At 45.1% G+C, this 17,290-nt stretch overlaps 2 protein-coding genes across 4 annotated transcripts in view; one reads left to right on the top strand and one right to left on the bottom strand.

The window, feature by feature from the left end:
• Nucleotides 1–8,809, top strand: part of DDB2 (damage specific DNA binding protein 2) — a 40,079-nt gene extending 31,270 nt beyond the window's left edge. For 2 of the 3 annotated variants that reach the window (XM_015864292.2, XM_015864294.2), the window contains exons 6-12: nucleotides 1,728–1,894; nucleotides 3,001–3,100; nucleotides 4,468–4,645; nucleotides 5,649–5,794; nucleotides 6,056–6,220; nucleotides 6,536–6,581; nucleotides 7,235–8,397. In XM_015864292.2, the coding sequence (XP_015719778.1) occupies nucleotides 1,728–1,894; nucleotides 3,001–3,100; nucleotides 4,468–4,645; nucleotides 5,649–5,794; nucleotides 6,056–6,220; nucleotides 6,536–6,581; nucleotides 7,235–7,461 (1,029 nt within the window). In that variant the 3' untranslated portion in view covers nucleotides 7,462–8,397. Of the gene's footprint in view, nucleotides 1–1,727; nucleotides 1,895–3,000; nucleotides 3,101–4,467; nucleotides 4,646–5,648; nucleotides 5,795–6,055; nucleotides 6,221–6,535; nucleotides 6,582–7,234 lie in introns of all 3 variants that reach the window. The other variant, XM_015864296.2, reaches the window with a different exon arrangement.
• Nucleotides 8,743–17,288, bottom strand: ACP2 (acid phosphatase 2, lysosomal). Its single transcript, XM_015864304.2, has 11 exons — nucleotides 17,123–17,288; nucleotides 16,938–17,033; nucleotides 16,780–16,866; nucleotides 14,425–14,577; nucleotides 13,986–14,084; nucleotides 13,737–13,826; nucleotides 11,813–11,945; nucleotides 11,649–11,737; nucleotides 10,928–11,034; nucleotides 10,527–10,702; nucleotides 8,743–10,448 (listed from the first exon to the last, which is right to left on the bottom strand). The coding sequence occupies exons 1-11, from the start codon at nucleotides 17,216–17,218 to the stop codon at nucleotides 10,312–10,314; spliced, it is 1,263 nt and encodes a 420-aa protein (XP_015719790.1). The 5' UTR covers nucleotides 17,219–17,288; the 3' UTR covers nucleotides 8,743–10,311.
• Between the last annotated feature and the right edge of the window lie 2 nt (nucleotides 17,289–17,290).

The following is a 17,290-nucleotide window of genomic DNA, read 5'->3' as shown; positions in this document are numbered from 1 at the left end:
TTGCTGTTAAGTACATAGCAGTGATTGCAGATTTAGAGAATGCATTTCCCACCTTCCCCATCACTCAGTGGATTTTTCTCTTGTTCATCCCCTTCCTTGTAGATGGGAGCTGGAGGGGCCATCACAGGAATGAAGTTTAACCCTTTTAACCCTAGTCAGCTGTACACTTCATCACTTGCCGGCAGTACCACCCTGCAGGATTTTAATGGCAATATTTCACGGGTCTTCACCTTCACCGAGAACTGGGAGTAAGAAATGCAGCAATGTTTTGGGCTTCTGTGTCCTGCTGTCAGGAGCACTGTAAAGAAAGAGAGAGAAAGGGAGATGCTTGACTCTTGTATATGGGAGCGGGGCTTTGTCCATATACATGTCTTTTGTCCTCTAAACTTCAGAGATGCTCTCTGTATTCAGGGAGACTCACTTTCTCTTTTTATTTTTCTCTGAAATGGGGTGGTGGGTACGAGAGAGCTTTTCTTCGTTAAGGGGAGGGCTGTAGATGTTTGTTTGCGTACTACTTGTTACACAAGGGAGTGTGGGGTGTGCCTGTGGGTTTCTTCAGCTAAGTTCCATAGCTCTGCCCTGGGACCTTCCAGCCTCCTGACCTGGTAGCAATGCAGCTCAATGCCAGATGTATTTTTTACTGAATAATCTCTTGTTCCCCCAGTACTTCTCCACAAACACCACTGACTTCAAGTGGTGCATGTCATAAGAATCCTCCTGATTCATTCCACCTAACTGTTGTTGCTTATGTAAAATGCCAAAATTAAGAGTTGGTGAAATGAGGAGATGGATCTCTAGAGGCAATTCTATCTGCCTGTGCTTAGAATCACCTGCTCAGTCTATTCTGTGGACTCATGAGGAAGCCTGAGCTCTTCAATTAGTTAATTCTGTTCAGTATTGAAAGGTGAGTGAGGAGAAATTGGGTTAGCCTCCTCTTTACATTTCTCCACCTAACTGTTTTGGTAGCAGCTTTTGTGGTTGGCTTCCAAACTGTCTGTTCCAGTCTTTTCTTAAGGCAGAAGGTGATCCGTGGTGATGCTGAGGTGACTAGATAGGTGAATAAGGTGGGATAGACCTTGATCCTGTCCCAGGGTGGGTCTGGAACTTGTATCCCGATGAAATGCCCATCACACTAATTCCTTCACACCATCCTAATCATCCTAATGCCCGTCACTCTAATTACATCACATCATCTTTCTTCCACTGCTGCGAAGACAGATAAGCACTGGGGCTTTTTTGTTTTCATCAGCCTCTTTATAGATAGTATTTACAGTGCATCTTTATTAAGTAGCTACTCTATGAGCAGCAGAGTGACACTCTGGAACTCAAGTTTGGGGACTCCCAGTCAGCATCCTTGTTTTCTGTCTTTATTTCTGTAGGGTTTCCATGTTTCCTCAGAAGACAAGCTGGGAGAAAACAGCTCTAGTACGAGGTTCTTGTGCCTTGTAGTTAGCAGTAGGTGGTTCACTGCACGTTTGTCCTGCACCCAATGGAGAGGAAGCAGTACTGCTAATGAGGTTTGCAGCCCAAAGCAATGGGGTTGAACCTACAGATACAGAATGTATGTGCTTAGGTTGGAAACAGATCAGAGAGTTCTTGTTAGAGTCCCCTGCCAGAAAGCTGAAAGCTGTGCGTTGTACTGAGAGAATCCTGCAGTGTGTTCCAGAAGATTGGTTGTATTTTTTCCATTCTAACCTTGATACCTTTTGGCTTTGTATGTATTCCAGAAAGGGCCAGGAGATTCTCTTGGAGGCATGAAGTTCAGTCCTTATGAGTCAGCGAAGCTTTATGTGGCATCAGGGGATGGCACCCTAAGCCTGCAGGACCTTGAGGGCAAACTGGTGCAGGTGATCTCCCGTGCCCCGGACTGTGGCCATGAGAACCATAATGTTTGGTGAGAAGGGAGCAGAGTCAGGTTAAATCTCTGCTCTGTAATCCTGTGTTAATGCTGTGGCTCTGGTCATGCAAATGTATGCTTCTTTGCAAGTTTTAGGAGATTCTTGATACGAATTGGTCATGTGAGGGAGCTCTCAGGTAGGCTCCTGGGTCCCTCTCCAAGACTACAGGGTGAGTGACAAGCAAGGCAGCCACAGGGCATTTAGCTTTCAAAGTAGCTGAGTACACTGCATCCACCTTCTGGTGTTGCTTTCTGGCAACACCATCTTCCATCTTGTAGATACTGACAGTGCTTCACTGTATAGTATATGAGGCGAGAAGAACAGAGTAACTTTCTTCTCTTCATTGTGATCAGTGGTTTGTGTTTTTTTGTGTGCAGCAACTCAGGCAGGATAGGAATTCCAAAAAACCATTCCTGCAGAATCTGAATTTCATCTTGGTGGGTTTACCCTACTTTCCCTGTGAGGAGTTCAGGCTTTCCATGCTAATCTCTTCCATCTTCAATTCAAGGATAATTTAGCTGTGCAAGCAAAGCTTTCCCAACAAGTTCCCAAAGGAACACAGCTTTTCTCTTGCTGGGCCTAGCACCCCAGCAGAGGTGTGGTTAAGAAATATGTCTTTATGAGATAAGCCTCTATTCATGATTGTTTCTAGGAGCATAAAGTTCAGATAGCTTAGAAATGCAATTTTCTAATCCTGGGCTCTTGTCTTTTCTTTCCCATCTCTTCCCTGTTTTGTGGAAAACTATTTTAAAAATCCATTTCTATATATTTGCCAGTGTCACTTGGGTCTGTCCATGTGAAGTTTATGAGTGACTTTTCAACCTCTATTATATTCCACTGTCCCAGCGTGCCACACTCCATCTATTGAGCACTTCATAGATGCCTCAGGAATTATTTCATATTCAGTCACCAAAAGCTAGCATTGCTGATAAGCCACCCCCTTTCCTGCTGTTCAGGGCCATAGTATCAGATCAGAGAGAAGATGACAGATGCAATCTGTTGCATTCTCCTTTGTCAGAGACAGGGATAAGGTGTGAACTAGAGCTCTGCTGCCTTCACCTCTCTGTGGGAGGTAGCACTGACCTTGTCTCTTTCCCTCCAGCTGCTGGTACTGCAGTGTTGATGTTTCTGCAAGCTGCCGTGCTGTGGTGACAGGTGATAATTTGGGCAACGTGGTCCTGCTCAGCACTTCTGGTGAAGAGGTTAGTGTGACTCCACGCAGTGGGTTTTTTTGGGGGAGGGAATCTTCATGGCTTGTGTACTTCCCTGCACTACAGGGGCCTGGAAAAGAAAACAGATGCCTTGCAGTTGAGAAGATGAGTCTGCCATTGTTCAGGTGGTGAGATTTTCTGTGCTTCTGCCATCTGAACCGGAGAACACAAAAATAACATTTCTCAGACTGGGACTGTGAGATGTGCTGCCCCTTCCATAAGCGTATTTGATGCTGGGCAGAGTAATTACAGGGCAACCTTTAGTATGTACACTTAAATGCCCTCTGCCAACAATCTTCATGCTTCCAAAAACTTAGTGCATTGTTGGTAGTCATTTGGTAGCCGCTGCTTTGATAGATCCCCTTCTGTGAGTACACAACAGCAATTCAGCGAATGCTGGGATAGAAATTGCACTACTGCTGTTAGGCATGAGAGGGCAGGCACAGCCAGACTGGAGTAGTGCAGAAATCTATCAGAGAGCAGGCTTGGGGTTGGCCCTGCTTATAAGAACCTGCAGTACTGTCAGACTGGAATTACCATTTCTCCTGCCTTCGAGGGTAACATCTGTAAGAATTTACTGCCCAGTGTACTGTGGCCAGAGGCAGCTGTATAAATTAGTGAGCAGAGCTATAAATACTCCATATGAGTTGTGCTCGTTCTAGGCTGGTTGTTCCTTTTTTTTTCCTTCAGAAAGAATGACAAAAGTCTTTTCTGCACTTAGGAGATACTTATTAGTATAGAGATGATGGGCCAGCTTCACTCCTTGGATTAGAAATAATCTTTTGGTGTCCAGTGTAAATGTATCCATAACTAGTTTATGTCTACTTGTTCTTGAAAATTGAAATATTTTGCTTCCTTTGTTTGATTTTTCGGATATATTTCTAGAAGCTGATTGCATCCTCTGTCATCTTTTGTTTTTACCGAGATAAAGAAAGGGAATTGTTTGGATCTTCACCAACGCAGTCCCTTCTTTCTTGTTATATTAGCAGCTCATTTCTGTACCTGTTCCAGTTGTTTCAGTCTTTCTGTAGGCGGAAGACTGGCACTGTGTGAAGTATTCCACATGAGGTCATGCTTTGTACCGTGGTACTAATACTTTCCTTGGTGAACCAGGGATTGCATTTTTCTTTCCTGTAGCTGTAATAAATTGATGGAGTAGAGATTCTCACAGAACTAAATAGTTCCAAGGTCAGTCTTTTCCATTCTTGCTCCCAGTAGGCCAACTCTTAGTGTATTGTAGTTGGTTTTCTTTTATTCCATAAATGTGTGGCCTCTTTGCTCTGCACTAGTAGATTTTTATTCCATTTCTTTACTCTGCGTCATGATTTTTTTCCTTAGTGATTTTCTGTTTGTTTCAGATTTGGAAGCTGAAATTGCACAAGAAGAAAGTGACCCACGTGGAGTTTAACTCTCGCTGTGAGTGGTTATTGGCCACAGCATCTGTGGATCAGACAGTTAAAATCTGGGACCTCAGAAACATTAAAAACAAAGCAAATTTTCTTCATGTACTTCCTCATGACAAGCCTGTCAATGCAGGTGAGTTCCTGAGAGAAGGATTTTGTTGATGTATTTCTCCCATGCATGTATTTTTCTTGCATTCTTTTTTCATCTGAGTCTATATCCAAATTATTTTGGATTCTGTCTTGCTTTTATTCCACAAAAGCATAAGTTGGTATTCTTGTTTAAGAGCAAGCCTCAATACAATCAGATGTAAATTGTTCAGGTTTCATGTAATTTTAAAATACAAACAGTGAACATTAAGTTTACCTGAGAGAGCTTTGGGAGGAGGTTAATATAACTATAAATATGGCTAACCAGTTTTGGTTGTTTTTTTTTTCACCTTTTGAGTAAATTATTCTTAATTGCTGTTAGTGGTTTTAGTGGTAGAAGCATAATTAAATGTTTTGTTCTGTTTCTGACAGGTAGCTCACAACTCAGTAATTCATGAGGTATTGCCTTTCGTGTTTAGAAGAGTGTATGGTTTCATGGCAGCTTAAACAGATCTAAAAGGGTTTCCCCCTACACGCAGCCATACACTGCAGTCTGTTCTTGTGCTGGCTTTTGTGTTCAGAGGCTGTGTAAGGCAAGACCGGTTAGAAACTGAATCTGAGAAAAGCAGATCTGAATATACTAGGACAGTCCCTTTGATAAAAGCAGGGTATAGGAGTTAAGGCTCTGTTCCTTGGCTGCAGTTTGTATCGATCCATGCCCTGTCTCTTCTGTCTTCTTCATGGCTCATGTACTTTCCTGCACTTGTGACTTTATATCTGAGTGAACATATTACTTTCTTTGCAATGTCTGTTTACGTGACTCTAAATTGAGAATAGTGATTCTTCCTGTGTAACCCAGCGTGGTGGGTCTCAGCTTACTTACTGTAGGAGCTTTGAGTTTGCTTGAAGGTGAAGCCTTGTCTCATGGGACACACGGCCAAATTCGTATCCTTAGTAAAAAAAGTTTATTGTTTTCCAGAGAAATATGACTTCTGTGTTTCATGTCAATCACAGCATTGTGATATTTTGCTTATTGTCCCCCTCTCTAGCTTACTTCAGCCCAACAGATGGTGCCAAGCTGCTGAGCACAGACCAGCGCAATGAAATCAGGGTTTACTCATGTTCAGACTGGACCAAGCCTCAGCATCTGATCCCACACCCACATCGGCATTTCCAGCATCTCACACCTATTAAGGCAAGTTAAGTCACTGTAGTCTGAGAGGAGTATCACTCCTGGTACTAGCAGCAGGCCTTAAAATAAATGGTCTGGTTTCTGGTCAGGATTTAACACTGGTGGGTAGATGTTCGTACTTCTACAACTACCTTCTGAGGATGCTGCTGTTGCTCAGGCTATGGGTGGGATGCCCAGGCTGCTGCTCACACTGCTGGCTGTCTGCTGTGCTTCAGCATCAGTTCTGCCCTTCTTTCTAACTTTGTTGTTTTGTTCTATGACTAGGCAACATGGCATCCTCGCTATGATCTCATTGTAGTGGGTCGCTATCCGGACCCTAACTTCCCAGGCTACACAGCGCATGAGCTGCGAACTGTTGATATATTTGATGGAAACACCGGGGAGATGGTTTGTCAGCTCTATGATTCGAATGCATCTGGTATAATCTCGGTGAGTTGGGCACTGCAGCTAAAAGTACTTCTGAGTATTGAAATCCAGCCAAGAGAGAGGTTTTAGGGATTAGAACAGCAGGAATGTCTGCCTTACTTGTGACAGATTCATGCTCTCATGCTGGGGTTATGACTGCTGGCTAGAGCTGCTGACTCGAGCAGGGCAGTTCTATGGTCATCTGTGGGTTTCCTGTGATGCTCTTTAGGGAACATTCTGCTTTCCAGATTGTTGTCATTATATAAACAGTGGTGCTTTTATGCCTCTGTTATATAACCAGTGATGCTCTTACAGACTCATTTTTTTTTCTATTTTCAGCTGAATAAATTTAACCCTATGGGAGACACGCTAGCCTCTGGCATGGGTAAGTAAAAAGAACCTGGAACATTAAGCTCCCGGGAAAGGGCAGGCTTGTTTCTCAAGGCTAAACAAGTTGCGAGTATGGGTTTCCCGAATCCCATTAACAGTCCTCTACAGTTTCCTACATCTGTAAAGGAAATCAAGACGTTCTTAGTATTCTTCCACTTTGGCAGTTATAAAACAGCATATTTCCGGAAGAGTCAGAAGCCTTCCATGGGCCAGAACGTGCTGCCATCTGCTGGCCATGAAATTATTCCAGAAAACAGGATGGGGAGAAAAAAGGCTTTTTCTGGCGAGGAAAAAATAGAACTTTTCCTTTATTTGACTCATTTTCCAGGCTTTGGAGCAGAGTATTCTATTTTTTTTCCTAGGCTGTATGAGATTATGGGAGCTGACTATAGGTTTATGTTTTATAGTTGTGAGATAAGCCTAGGAATTACCCGAGTGTGTTTCTTAATTAGAACAAAATTCTGTGCGCCACCTAGCGATTGTCTGCAATACGTACATTTGCAGCATCTATACCTCGGAAACGTTTAAGAACAGACAAAACGTTTTGAATTTCTGGCATTTTAAGTGGCATGGCCTAAGGTTTTAAATAAAGGGGCGTTTTAATTAAAAAAAAAATCTGATAGACAATGTTTTTGTTTTTCCTCTCAGGTTATAATATTCTGATCTGGAGCCGGGAGGAGATGGTAATGAAGAAACAAGAACATCTTTTGAAAGCCATGACGGAGCAGGGGATTGGAAGCCGAAGTTTGTCCAGACGTGGAAGGCAGAGGCAGGCAAACCCTGGGACAAGCAAACTCAAAGCTAAGTTATTGTTTTGTGAAGTAGAAGAGACGGGAACAAAAGCCAAAGATTCTAAATCACAGGGAAGGAAGTGAAAAAGGAAGGATCTAGATAACTGATTTAGTATTTTGATCCTTCTTTGATCACAGAGGACAAATTCAGTGCTGGCAGTGGGCAGAATAAGCACTGCAGGGCATTAGCCATCTGCTTTGTCCTTCTTCCCTAGATCTGATTTTGCTTTTCCTAGAGAGTTGCCAGTGGAGTTACCACTTAATTTCTGAGGCACTTCAGAGTTTCTAAGGAAACTTCCAAGATGTTTTCAGATCCTGCTGAAATTCCTGCTTCCAGCCTGCTTGTTATCGTAACTGTGAGATAACAGGATATCGTTTCCTGTTGCCTGCCGTGGAGCAGCTCATGATGAGGTCTCCAGACCTAGACAAATTGAGCTGAGGAAACCTTTGTTAGCAAGATTCATGTCTTGAAAGGTGGAATGTTTGCAGGGGTGAGGTGATGGATATCTTCAGAGAGTCACGGAAACACCAACTTTTATTGTCTGTTTTCGTCTGCAAGCTTCTTGCAGCACATGCATCTGTCAAAAACTCAGGCTTATCCTATTCTACACCGGCAGCTTTTTAACTAGACCAGGAAGAACATTATGATGCCGCACCTCTTTATCTGCCTTGTGGGATGCATAGACAATATAGAGCTAAGAACCTGCCGATGCTTTACTTCGTCTTCAGAACTCTAGGCATTTTTTTGCTACCAGTTAAGTATTTTTTTCTACCCATGCCAGTATGCCTCAGAATGTTGGGTGTGTTGTTAAGCAGAAATGAGGGATTCTTTCAGATGCCCCTTTTCAGAGTCCAGTCTCACAACTGCTGTTCAGCTGAACAATTCTGCTTTTTATGGTTTGTTTATAAGCTGTCTGGGGGCCTTGCTCCAGAGGTTGATAGATGGGCCGGCCTCACAGATTCTCTGTTCATATAGTTTTGCAGCATTGATATAAATAAAAGTTTTGTACTAAACTGAAATACTTCTTTGATATAAAATGGGTGCTTTGACTATTCCGCTGAACTGCTTTTATCTCAGAGGTTGGAAGGTATTAATCTTTCTGCTGGAGAACTATGAGAACTAGAACTGATTTTTCTGTCTGTCTTAACACCGTATCAGCAATGGACCTTTCCTAGTTGGGCAGGCTGCAGTATAAGCTGTACATGTGCATAGGTGCTGCCACGCAAACAACTTTTCAGTTCTCACTTTGCTCTAGTAAAGAAGGAATTTACCTTGAAAGGGGATATATTAAGTTCTCCCTGTTTGCCAGCTGTGAGCACAGTGGGGCCAGCCCTTAGAAATCTTAGAGAAGAGGAAGAATAACATTCAGTGTGAACTTGATTTTAATGATAAAAAGGAAATGCACTGGAACAATTACAGAGTCATTCACAGTCAGAATGTCGTTATCATCATGGAAACCTTTCGTCTGCATGTGCAAAATTTGCTGTCTTTAAAAATAACAAGTCTGGTCCCTTAAATGGACTTTCTATTACCTCTTTTTTTTCATGCCTGTTCTCACAGGCAGTAGCTTTTGCTTTATGACTGCCTTGCTGTGCGGCAAACCTAGATTACATCTTCAGAGGACAAAAAGGTGAGGAAGATGCTGAGGACAGCAAGCTGCTTCTGCTGATTCAGAGTTCCCATGCTGGCAGATTTCAATTATGGTGTGGGGAAAAGTCCCCACAGTACTCCATAAAGGAAGAAAAGGAAATGTCTTTAGCCTAAGTACTCGCTTCTGCCGCCAAGAAGGGAAGGGAAGTGCAGCAGAAAAGGAACTAAAACTGGGAAGTGAATGTGCAGCATCACCATGTGAAGAGCCAGTGCTGGTGCCTGCCGCAGTCTCTCATCTTCTGCCAGAAGCGATGAGGCAGATGGTGAGCACTTGGCATAAAGTTCCCCACAGCAGCTACAGTGTGCAGAGAGACCCACAGCTTCCATCCAACTTGCCTGGAGAAAGGATCACACTTCAGACAGGCAGCCAAAGCACGGCAGATGAAGGGATCTGCGGTTACCTGCAAAGTCTGATCTGTACAATTTGATTTTATTTTTTTCCTCTGAGTAAGGCTGTCCAGTAGGGAAGACAGGAAACAAAAAAGCAAAACAAAACAAAAATGAACAGCAACAACAAAAAAAGGAGCAACACCAACACAGGAGTTGGCATTTATTCTAATCTTGAAGCTCTTTGCTTTTGGATCATATGTAACTTTGAACTGAATACCAAAAAAACTACTGGCAGGTTGGCAGTCCCGTCCTGATCCCAGGCCAGTTCTTTTCTCTTGAGCTGCAGTGTGAGGAAGGGAGAAACTGACTAGCAGCAGCTACTTAAGACTCAGGACCCACTTTTCACTATCTGCCATCAGCTGCAGCAGCTTCCTGTGCATGACCAGCTGCTGAGTCTCTGCACATGGTGAGCTGGACATTCTACTGCAAGCCCAGCCTTCCCACCAGCATCAGTCCAAGGGCTTGAGAGAAAAGCACACAAAGCAGGTTGACCCTGGAAAGAGAAGCAATTCCTGACTGTCCTGAATGTGGCACCTTCAGGGGAAACAAGTGCCTCTGCTACAGTCATGATGAGTGGTTACATTTACAATCACTGAAAGGAAGAAAATTCTTTATGAGCTCCAACTGGCCATGGTGGGAATCCCAGACAAGTTGTGTGAGGACCAGGGCACCACACGGTAGAGTGGCTTCTCAGAATTAAAATGTGCCACTTCCATTAGATTAAGTTAGTCCTCCCTCTGGGACATCACATTAGAAAGCATCCAAAAATCACAGTCCAGCTTCATTCTGGGAAGCAATGGCCAAAGCAGAATACCCAGTAACTGAAGATGCCCAATCATCCTTACAGGCAACACTGCTCCCTCCTATTCCCTGGGAAGGAGTTGAAGCAACTGTCAGGCCTGCTCTTCTCCCTCATTGGAAACGTGCCGGTAGCCAGGGGGCTGAGACTGAATGCGAAAGAGTACAGTCAAGAGGAGAATTATAAGGAGAAGGAGAATGGATCCACACACAGCCAGCCCCACAAACAGTCCTGCAAGGGAGAAAATAAGCGGTCAGTGTAATACTAAGCTTTCCCTATCTGCCACTCTCTGGTCCAGCTTAGGCTTACCTGTGTCACGCAAACTGCTTGCTACCTGACATTCTTGCTCCCAGTCCTGAGGAACAACAGGATCTGTGAGTTCCAAGAATCTTTGTAATGGACATATTTGCTGACAGCCAGGGATTGTCAGGGGGAAAGGTTCCTTTCCACTCTCATTCCGGAAAAACATCTCCACGGAGAAATTACTGAAAACAAAACAGAACTAAGTGTTTTCTTTCTTTTTCCTCCAGCTGAAGTCATCCCTTCCCAAAAAGCTCTTGGCGTGCACACCATTTCCTTTAGTCTGCTGGTCATTTTCTTCCTAAGAGTCTGCCACTAGGAGCAAGATTGCATCCCCCTAGATTACACCTAGCCTATGTCTCTAACCCTTGAGGTGAAATTACAGCAGACGTCCTTACTGCAGCCCTCACCCATCATCCTCTTGGTACAGCTCAAATAAATGACATGAGGCGTATGGTGCTTGAATCTTGTTGTAGACATCTAGAGCCATCTGCAGTGCCACAAGTGTGGTGTCATGCTGAGAAAGAGGGAAAAAAACCAAATCAGTCACCCTCATGAATGTGGCAGGGCAGCTCAGACCATACCAGTAGTGGACAGGACAGTGCTGAAGGGAAGTCCCCATTGTAACTTCCATGGGGAAGAAGGGAAAGGAGCAGTACTGTTTGAAAAGTGACCTGTGATGGTGCCAGAGAAGGCGAGGAACTGAAATGCAGCCATATGTGTCCTGCATCGTTCTGTTAATAATTATTTTCTACAGGGCAGTTTGGGAGAGATGCCTGACTTTCCAGTCAGTAGGTTGCTGAAAAGTGAGGGGAATGACTCTTTACGCTGCTGTAACATCACATATGAGTGCCACCAACCCATCCACAGAGTAAGTGTAGCAGCATCCCCCAAAGACTACCAGTCTCATCCACAAGTCTTAGCTAAAAGGAGCAAAGTGCTGGTTAGGAATTTTCCTCAGGGACCCCAGAGGAATGATGCCAGACATGGTACATCCCACCCAGCTAAAGGCAAAGACACATCTCCTGCATAGGCTGTACAGAAGCCAGAAAGGGTTAAAACCATCAGCAAGCCCCAATCCCCAGTGAGGAGGGGTAAGTGGACCAAGCTAGTACCCAGCCTCTTACTTACCGCTGAATAGACAAGTAGTTTCAGTTGCTGGTGGGCAGGGGCATTTGCTGCCTTGGTTAGGTTTTTCCTAATGTGATCCAGCAGGACCCCTGGCAAACACAGATTACTAGTAAGATTCAAAATCCAGACAAAGCAGCACAAAGCTCCTTCCCTTGTGCACTCACCGCCTTGCAAACGAGCTTTTTCTACCCGATGATGGATCCCAAACAGAAATTCAAAACCAAAGTCTTTTAGCTGCTTCATTTGAGTCATGACATCTGGTGTCACCCATGACGGCAAATCCATTTTGTGTGCTTGCTAGGAAGAGAAAAAGAGTACTCAAAGAATACTCATCTGCAGGTAGCATGGACCACATATTAACCAGAGAACAGGAGTCAAGGCGTCTGGAGTCCTGCCCAAACTGTTGTTGTGTTCCTGCTTTATTTTAAGTACGATGCTCTTCTATTTATGCTTCTGCCCTCACTGTGAACACCGCATACAGAAAACAGAGGTAGTTCGTGTCCTTCCTTTTTAATGTTATTTCAGAAACTAGTCATGAGAAGCACAAAGATTAGAATCTAGGAACTACTTTTCTGTGAATGCACAACTGGAGTGCAGGCTTTTATCGTTACAATAGTACAATAATCTTGGGGTGTTTGCTTTACATGTGTATGTGGATGGCATGGAGTCAAAAACAAAAAGACAAGCTGGAGAGCACAAGGACTCAAGCACGATTCCCCAAGAAGCTTTGAGGGCTTTGAGTGAAGGATAAGGGGAATGTTAGCAAGCACTGGGATCCACCACTGGTACAGCCCAGCAATCAAACCTCAAATACACATAACTGGGAATCTAGAGCAGAATTTGCTTTGTAGCTAACCATTTACAAGAAATAATTAGTTATGCTGGCAGACAAACAGTTGTGGTTCCCTGGCATTACTCAGATGTGCGATTACTTTCTGTGCCACATCTCATTAAAATGCCAGAAGATGAGGCTGAATATCCTTAAGGGCTCATTCTGTCTGAGCAGTTTCCATTAGCAACTTAGGTATTTAGTTAGTTTTACATTACTATACAGAGTAAAATAGCTGCTAAGTTCAGGCATTTCTTGGACTTTTGTTTTCATCCAGGTGTTACAGTGAATCTCCTGGCTCAGGTGTGTAAAAAACAGTACTTCAGGGCACTGTTTGTAAAAATGAGAAAAAAGGAGGAAATTCAAAGTGTCTAAAGAGATTAATTAGTACAAGGGTATAGTTTTGAGAGTGAAACTCTTCTTTACAGTGTTGCAAAGTGAGCTGTTGCCTGACATCTTGGGGATACAGTGGTTCAGCTGGGTTTCTTGGCTCAGTCTCCAAGCTCTTTAAGTCGGTCTTAAAAGTGAAGATTTGAAATTCTTCATCTCTCTGACCAGAGGGATTTTTGTTACTGACAGAAGTTGCTTCAGAGTGACAGAAGATTACATTTGTGATACAAAGGGCAAATTTACACAGTGCAGCACCACTCTGGATTGGAATATTCTCAGCTTGCAGTAACTTGAGCTGCTACTTGACATAGCAAAATGCAACTGCGTGCAGATTTATCCTTTACATCCCCAAAGGACATATATAGATACGTTAATGTACCATCGCCAACAAACTAAGTAGCCTTGCACATCCACAGTACTAGCATGACACAGAACTGACATTCTTTCAACACTAGCTATTTGACACTAAAGATCTCTATGACATGCTTTGTGCTATAGCGTTGTACACAAATAAGTGTATGCAATAACTATGAGCCTCCTGCATGCATGATCTTTACTTCAGCATTAGCACAATACAGTTAAACTTATTTTAAGCCTTCACAAATTAACAGAGGCAGAGGTAGAATCAGGGATAGTCCTAATTTAAAACCTCTAACTTAAGTCAAGGAGTTAACATGTTTCCAGAAGTCTCATTTCTGCTTTTCTCAGCTGCCTGTGGAAAGCTGAAGATTTCAGACTGCAGTCATTTTCTAGTGACTTTCCAATGAGTAATTTACTGTACCTGTGGCATGGTACTTAAGCTACAAAGCAAGAGGTAACAGAGCCCTGAGACCAGATTCCCATGGCTGTAAGAGGATGACCAAACTTACCTCACAGAACAGTGTGTCATACACACTCCAAACAGACTCGAGAGAGAGATCCCGGATTCCAGTCTCATTTGCCACCATCTGCAGGAATTGCTGTAGGTAGGAGCATAAAGAGACATTCAGTTCTTCAACCTCATGCTGCATTACGCACACAGAACGGAGTCTTCCTACCCTTCTCTCAGATTACATAGAGGTAACAATATTTCAACTAAAATCCTAAGGCCATTTTATATCATGCAAATGATCACTTACCAAGTTGTCCCTGGTCTTGTTTATGTATTCTGCTGAGTTCCGTGTTTCATTCTGTAGCTGTTCATATCGTGGACAGGGGGCCAATGGAAACTTTAATAGCTGGAAAGAGACAAGAGCAGCAAGATCACCGAGAATACCAGTGTACAGGATTTGTACGTACAGGACTTTTACATACAAAATTGTACTGAAACTCTGACTAGTGGGACACATCTGTGAACAGCTTCAGGTACTGCCTTCTAACGCATTCCAGCTTGTGTGGTCTGGTGAGTGGCTGTGGCTAATACTGGCTCCACAAACACAGACCTTCAGTTTTCATCTTGTTCAAAGAACAGAAGAATCTTTGCAAGACAGGCTTCTAGGAGAAGCTCAAGACATCCTGAATTGAGACTAAAGGAAAGACTTGTGGAGTAGTCGGTACATATCCTTGAGACTAACTTACCGTTTCCCCGGACTCCGGCACTGTGTGCACAGGGATAGGCTGCCAGGAGATGTTAGGGTTAAACATCTGTTGTTCCTCTGGGGGATACAGGCCGGCCAGATTGGCCTCTGCACTCATCAACGTCCGATCATAATCCGTGCTGCGGATGAATATCTGCCAGGACAGGGACAGTGCACCGTTAGTATTGCTACTGTAAGTGGTAGCGCTTAGACACAGGATGATGTGGGTGCTGAGGAACACTGCCAAGTGCCCTGCAGCTGCTCACAGACAACAGGATAACAGGAACTGAAGTACCGAGCCTGCTGCTGTCAACCTGGATGGAGTTATAAGGTTGGGGATGATAGATGATTTGTTGTGTAGCGCTAGAGCACTCTGTTCTGGGTGAGTGGGAAAGCAAGATGTGCTGTGTGCAGATTGCAGATGGAAGGAAGGGAGTCTGAATATTCGAGTCAGAGAAAGGCGAGACAGAGGTGCAGATAACCATGGGCACGGATAGGAAATGCACTGTATTTATAAAGCAGGGCTGGGGCAAACTGCTGTATTCAGTTCTGTTTCAGGAACAAGCTACTGCTCATGCAAAAACCTGGCTGCTCTACACCTCGGCTCTACCACCTGAGAAATGGAAACAAGAAGTGAGGAAGATGAGATTTGATTTGATGAATGTTTACTTTTGGGATTAATGAGTCAAGACTCACCATTCCACAGCTCAGAGAGGAATCTGAGCCAGAAAGGAAAGAGAAAATACCAAAGAGTTCAGAAGGTCAAAGTGGTAAAATCTTTGGTATTCTGATATCCTTGTACTGAAAATGCTTTGGGGAGACTGGAGGGAAAGCAGTGCTGAGACAGGAGAAAATACAAAAGAACACACTAAAAACTAACACCAGACCTGAAAAAACAAGAACAGAAAGCCAGAAGAATCAAATACAATGTCAAGATTGGGGTTCTGTTTTCAATGCTAAATGAAAAGTGAGAAATGTAAGAAAAAACCCACATATTCTCATCCTGGGTAGCACCTCCCATGTAAAATGTGTCTCAAAACTGAAGTCATAGCAAAAAAAAAGGCCTGATTTTTTTCTACCTACATTTACCTTCTAACTGTGGCCTGAAAAAAACCTGATTGTGTACTTGTTAGACAGGATTGCCTCTGTCCTATGTGTGCTGTGAAGAAACAGAAAGGAAATATTTTCCAATATAAGGACCTATTCCTCTAAGTGTCATAAAAAGCAAAACTATTGAGCCCTGAGCATATTTGCTTTCTTCAGCGCCTTTTGCCAGGGCTCCAGCCTGTCGCTGAGTCAGGTGACAGATGGTCACACGGTATCACCCAGATGCAACACTTCTTACAAGAGAGCTTGCTCAACTCCAGCCTGCTCAGTTCAGGCTTGGTTAGCAGAATGGTTTTTGTTTGCTTGTGCTTTGGTTTGTTTTCCTTTCTCAAGCAAGGGGAGAACAGTTTCAGCTGGCTTTATAAACATGAAACATTTGGAACTAGCGAGGAAGGTTGAAAGCCCTTTGTTTGAATTGAGACTGGGAGTTTTGTTGGTTCACACATGTCAAAGGGATGTAATCTGAACCACATCAAGCTCTATACTTACTGTAGAGTCCAAAATGGGGGGAGCAACAACAGAAAATCTTATGGGGACTCTTCATTTGCCTCCAAGTAAGCTCAGATAAAACAACTGCAGCAATGTCCAGCTTTCCTTTCCAACCTCATGGCAGCGTACCTCTCAGCAGGACAGTGTACCTCTCAGCTGACACTTGCCCATGTTCCCACTGACTCACAGCACTTTAGTCAACCACAATGGACACTGTGGGGGATGTCAGCTGTCCCTCAGTGCACAGCACACGGCTGCACATGGGCTCCAGGATATTTTAAACGAAATCTTCTTATGTCTGTGAGTGTGTCAGGAACTAGAATGAAGCAGGGTGACACCACAGAGGAAGAGAGCAAAGTGAGCAGATGGGAGAGCAAAACCTTTACACTGGAAGGGCACGGAGGGTCACTTTAGGTTGGGGGCAGCTGTTTGCATGGGCAGTGCCGGCAGCGCGGCAGAGGGCACGGCAAGCACAGGCAGCGTTATTTGGGACCAGGCTCTGCTGCTGTGACAGAACGATCCGGAGTAAGGCACAGCAGCAGACCTGGCACAGCGTTTGTTGGCAGTCGTGATGGCCGCGGACACACAGCGCCCAAAGCCGGGTGCCGGCCCGCAGGTGCCGCTGCGCCGCGCTCGGTGGCGGAAGCGCAGGACGAGGCAGCGCCGCGTGCCGGAGATCGAGGAGCTTTTCCTCCCCCTCGTCGTTTTAGATCTTTTTTATGTTTATTTGGTTTTCCTTTCCCCGGCCGTGGTCACTCACCTCCTGCCGCCGGTACGAGGCGCTGAGGAAGCCGCGGTACCGCTGCCGCAAGGCCTGGCCCAGCTCCCACTGCTGCCGCATCCCCACCTGCAACGGCACCCGCCGTTAGCTCCGGCCCCGCCGCTCGCTGCCCGCTCCCCCGCCCGCCCCGCACGCACCTGCGTGAGCTGCCCGAAGCCCTGCGGCCAGGCGCTCTCCTGGAAGGGGTCCCGCGGGTAGGCCTTGATGGGCGAGCGGTCTCCGTGCCGGTACACCTGCGGGCGGCACCCCGTCACCTCGGCCCGGCGGGGACCGGCCCCGACCCGACCCGACCCGCTCCCTCCGTCCCCCGTCCCTCCCTCACCACCGTCACGAAGCGGAGGCTGCGAGGTCGGACGGGCGGCGGCAGCAGCCACGCGGCCATGAGGAGCAGCACGGCGCCCGCCCGCCCCGCCGCCATCGCTGCCCGCGGAACCCGAGCTGCGGCCCCACGCTCCGCACGGACTCGGTTTCCAGCGCGCTGCCGGCGGCT

This window comes from Coturnix japonica, chromosome 5, assembly GCF_001577835.2.
Source record: "Coturnix japonica isolate 7356 chromosome 5, Coturnix japonica 2.1, whole genome shotgun sequence".
NCBI classification, from domain to species: Eukaryota; Metazoa; Chordata; class Aves; order Galliformes; family Phasianidae; genus Coturnix; species Coturnix japonica.
This window is presented reverse-complemented; position numbering and strand designations above follow the sequence as displayed.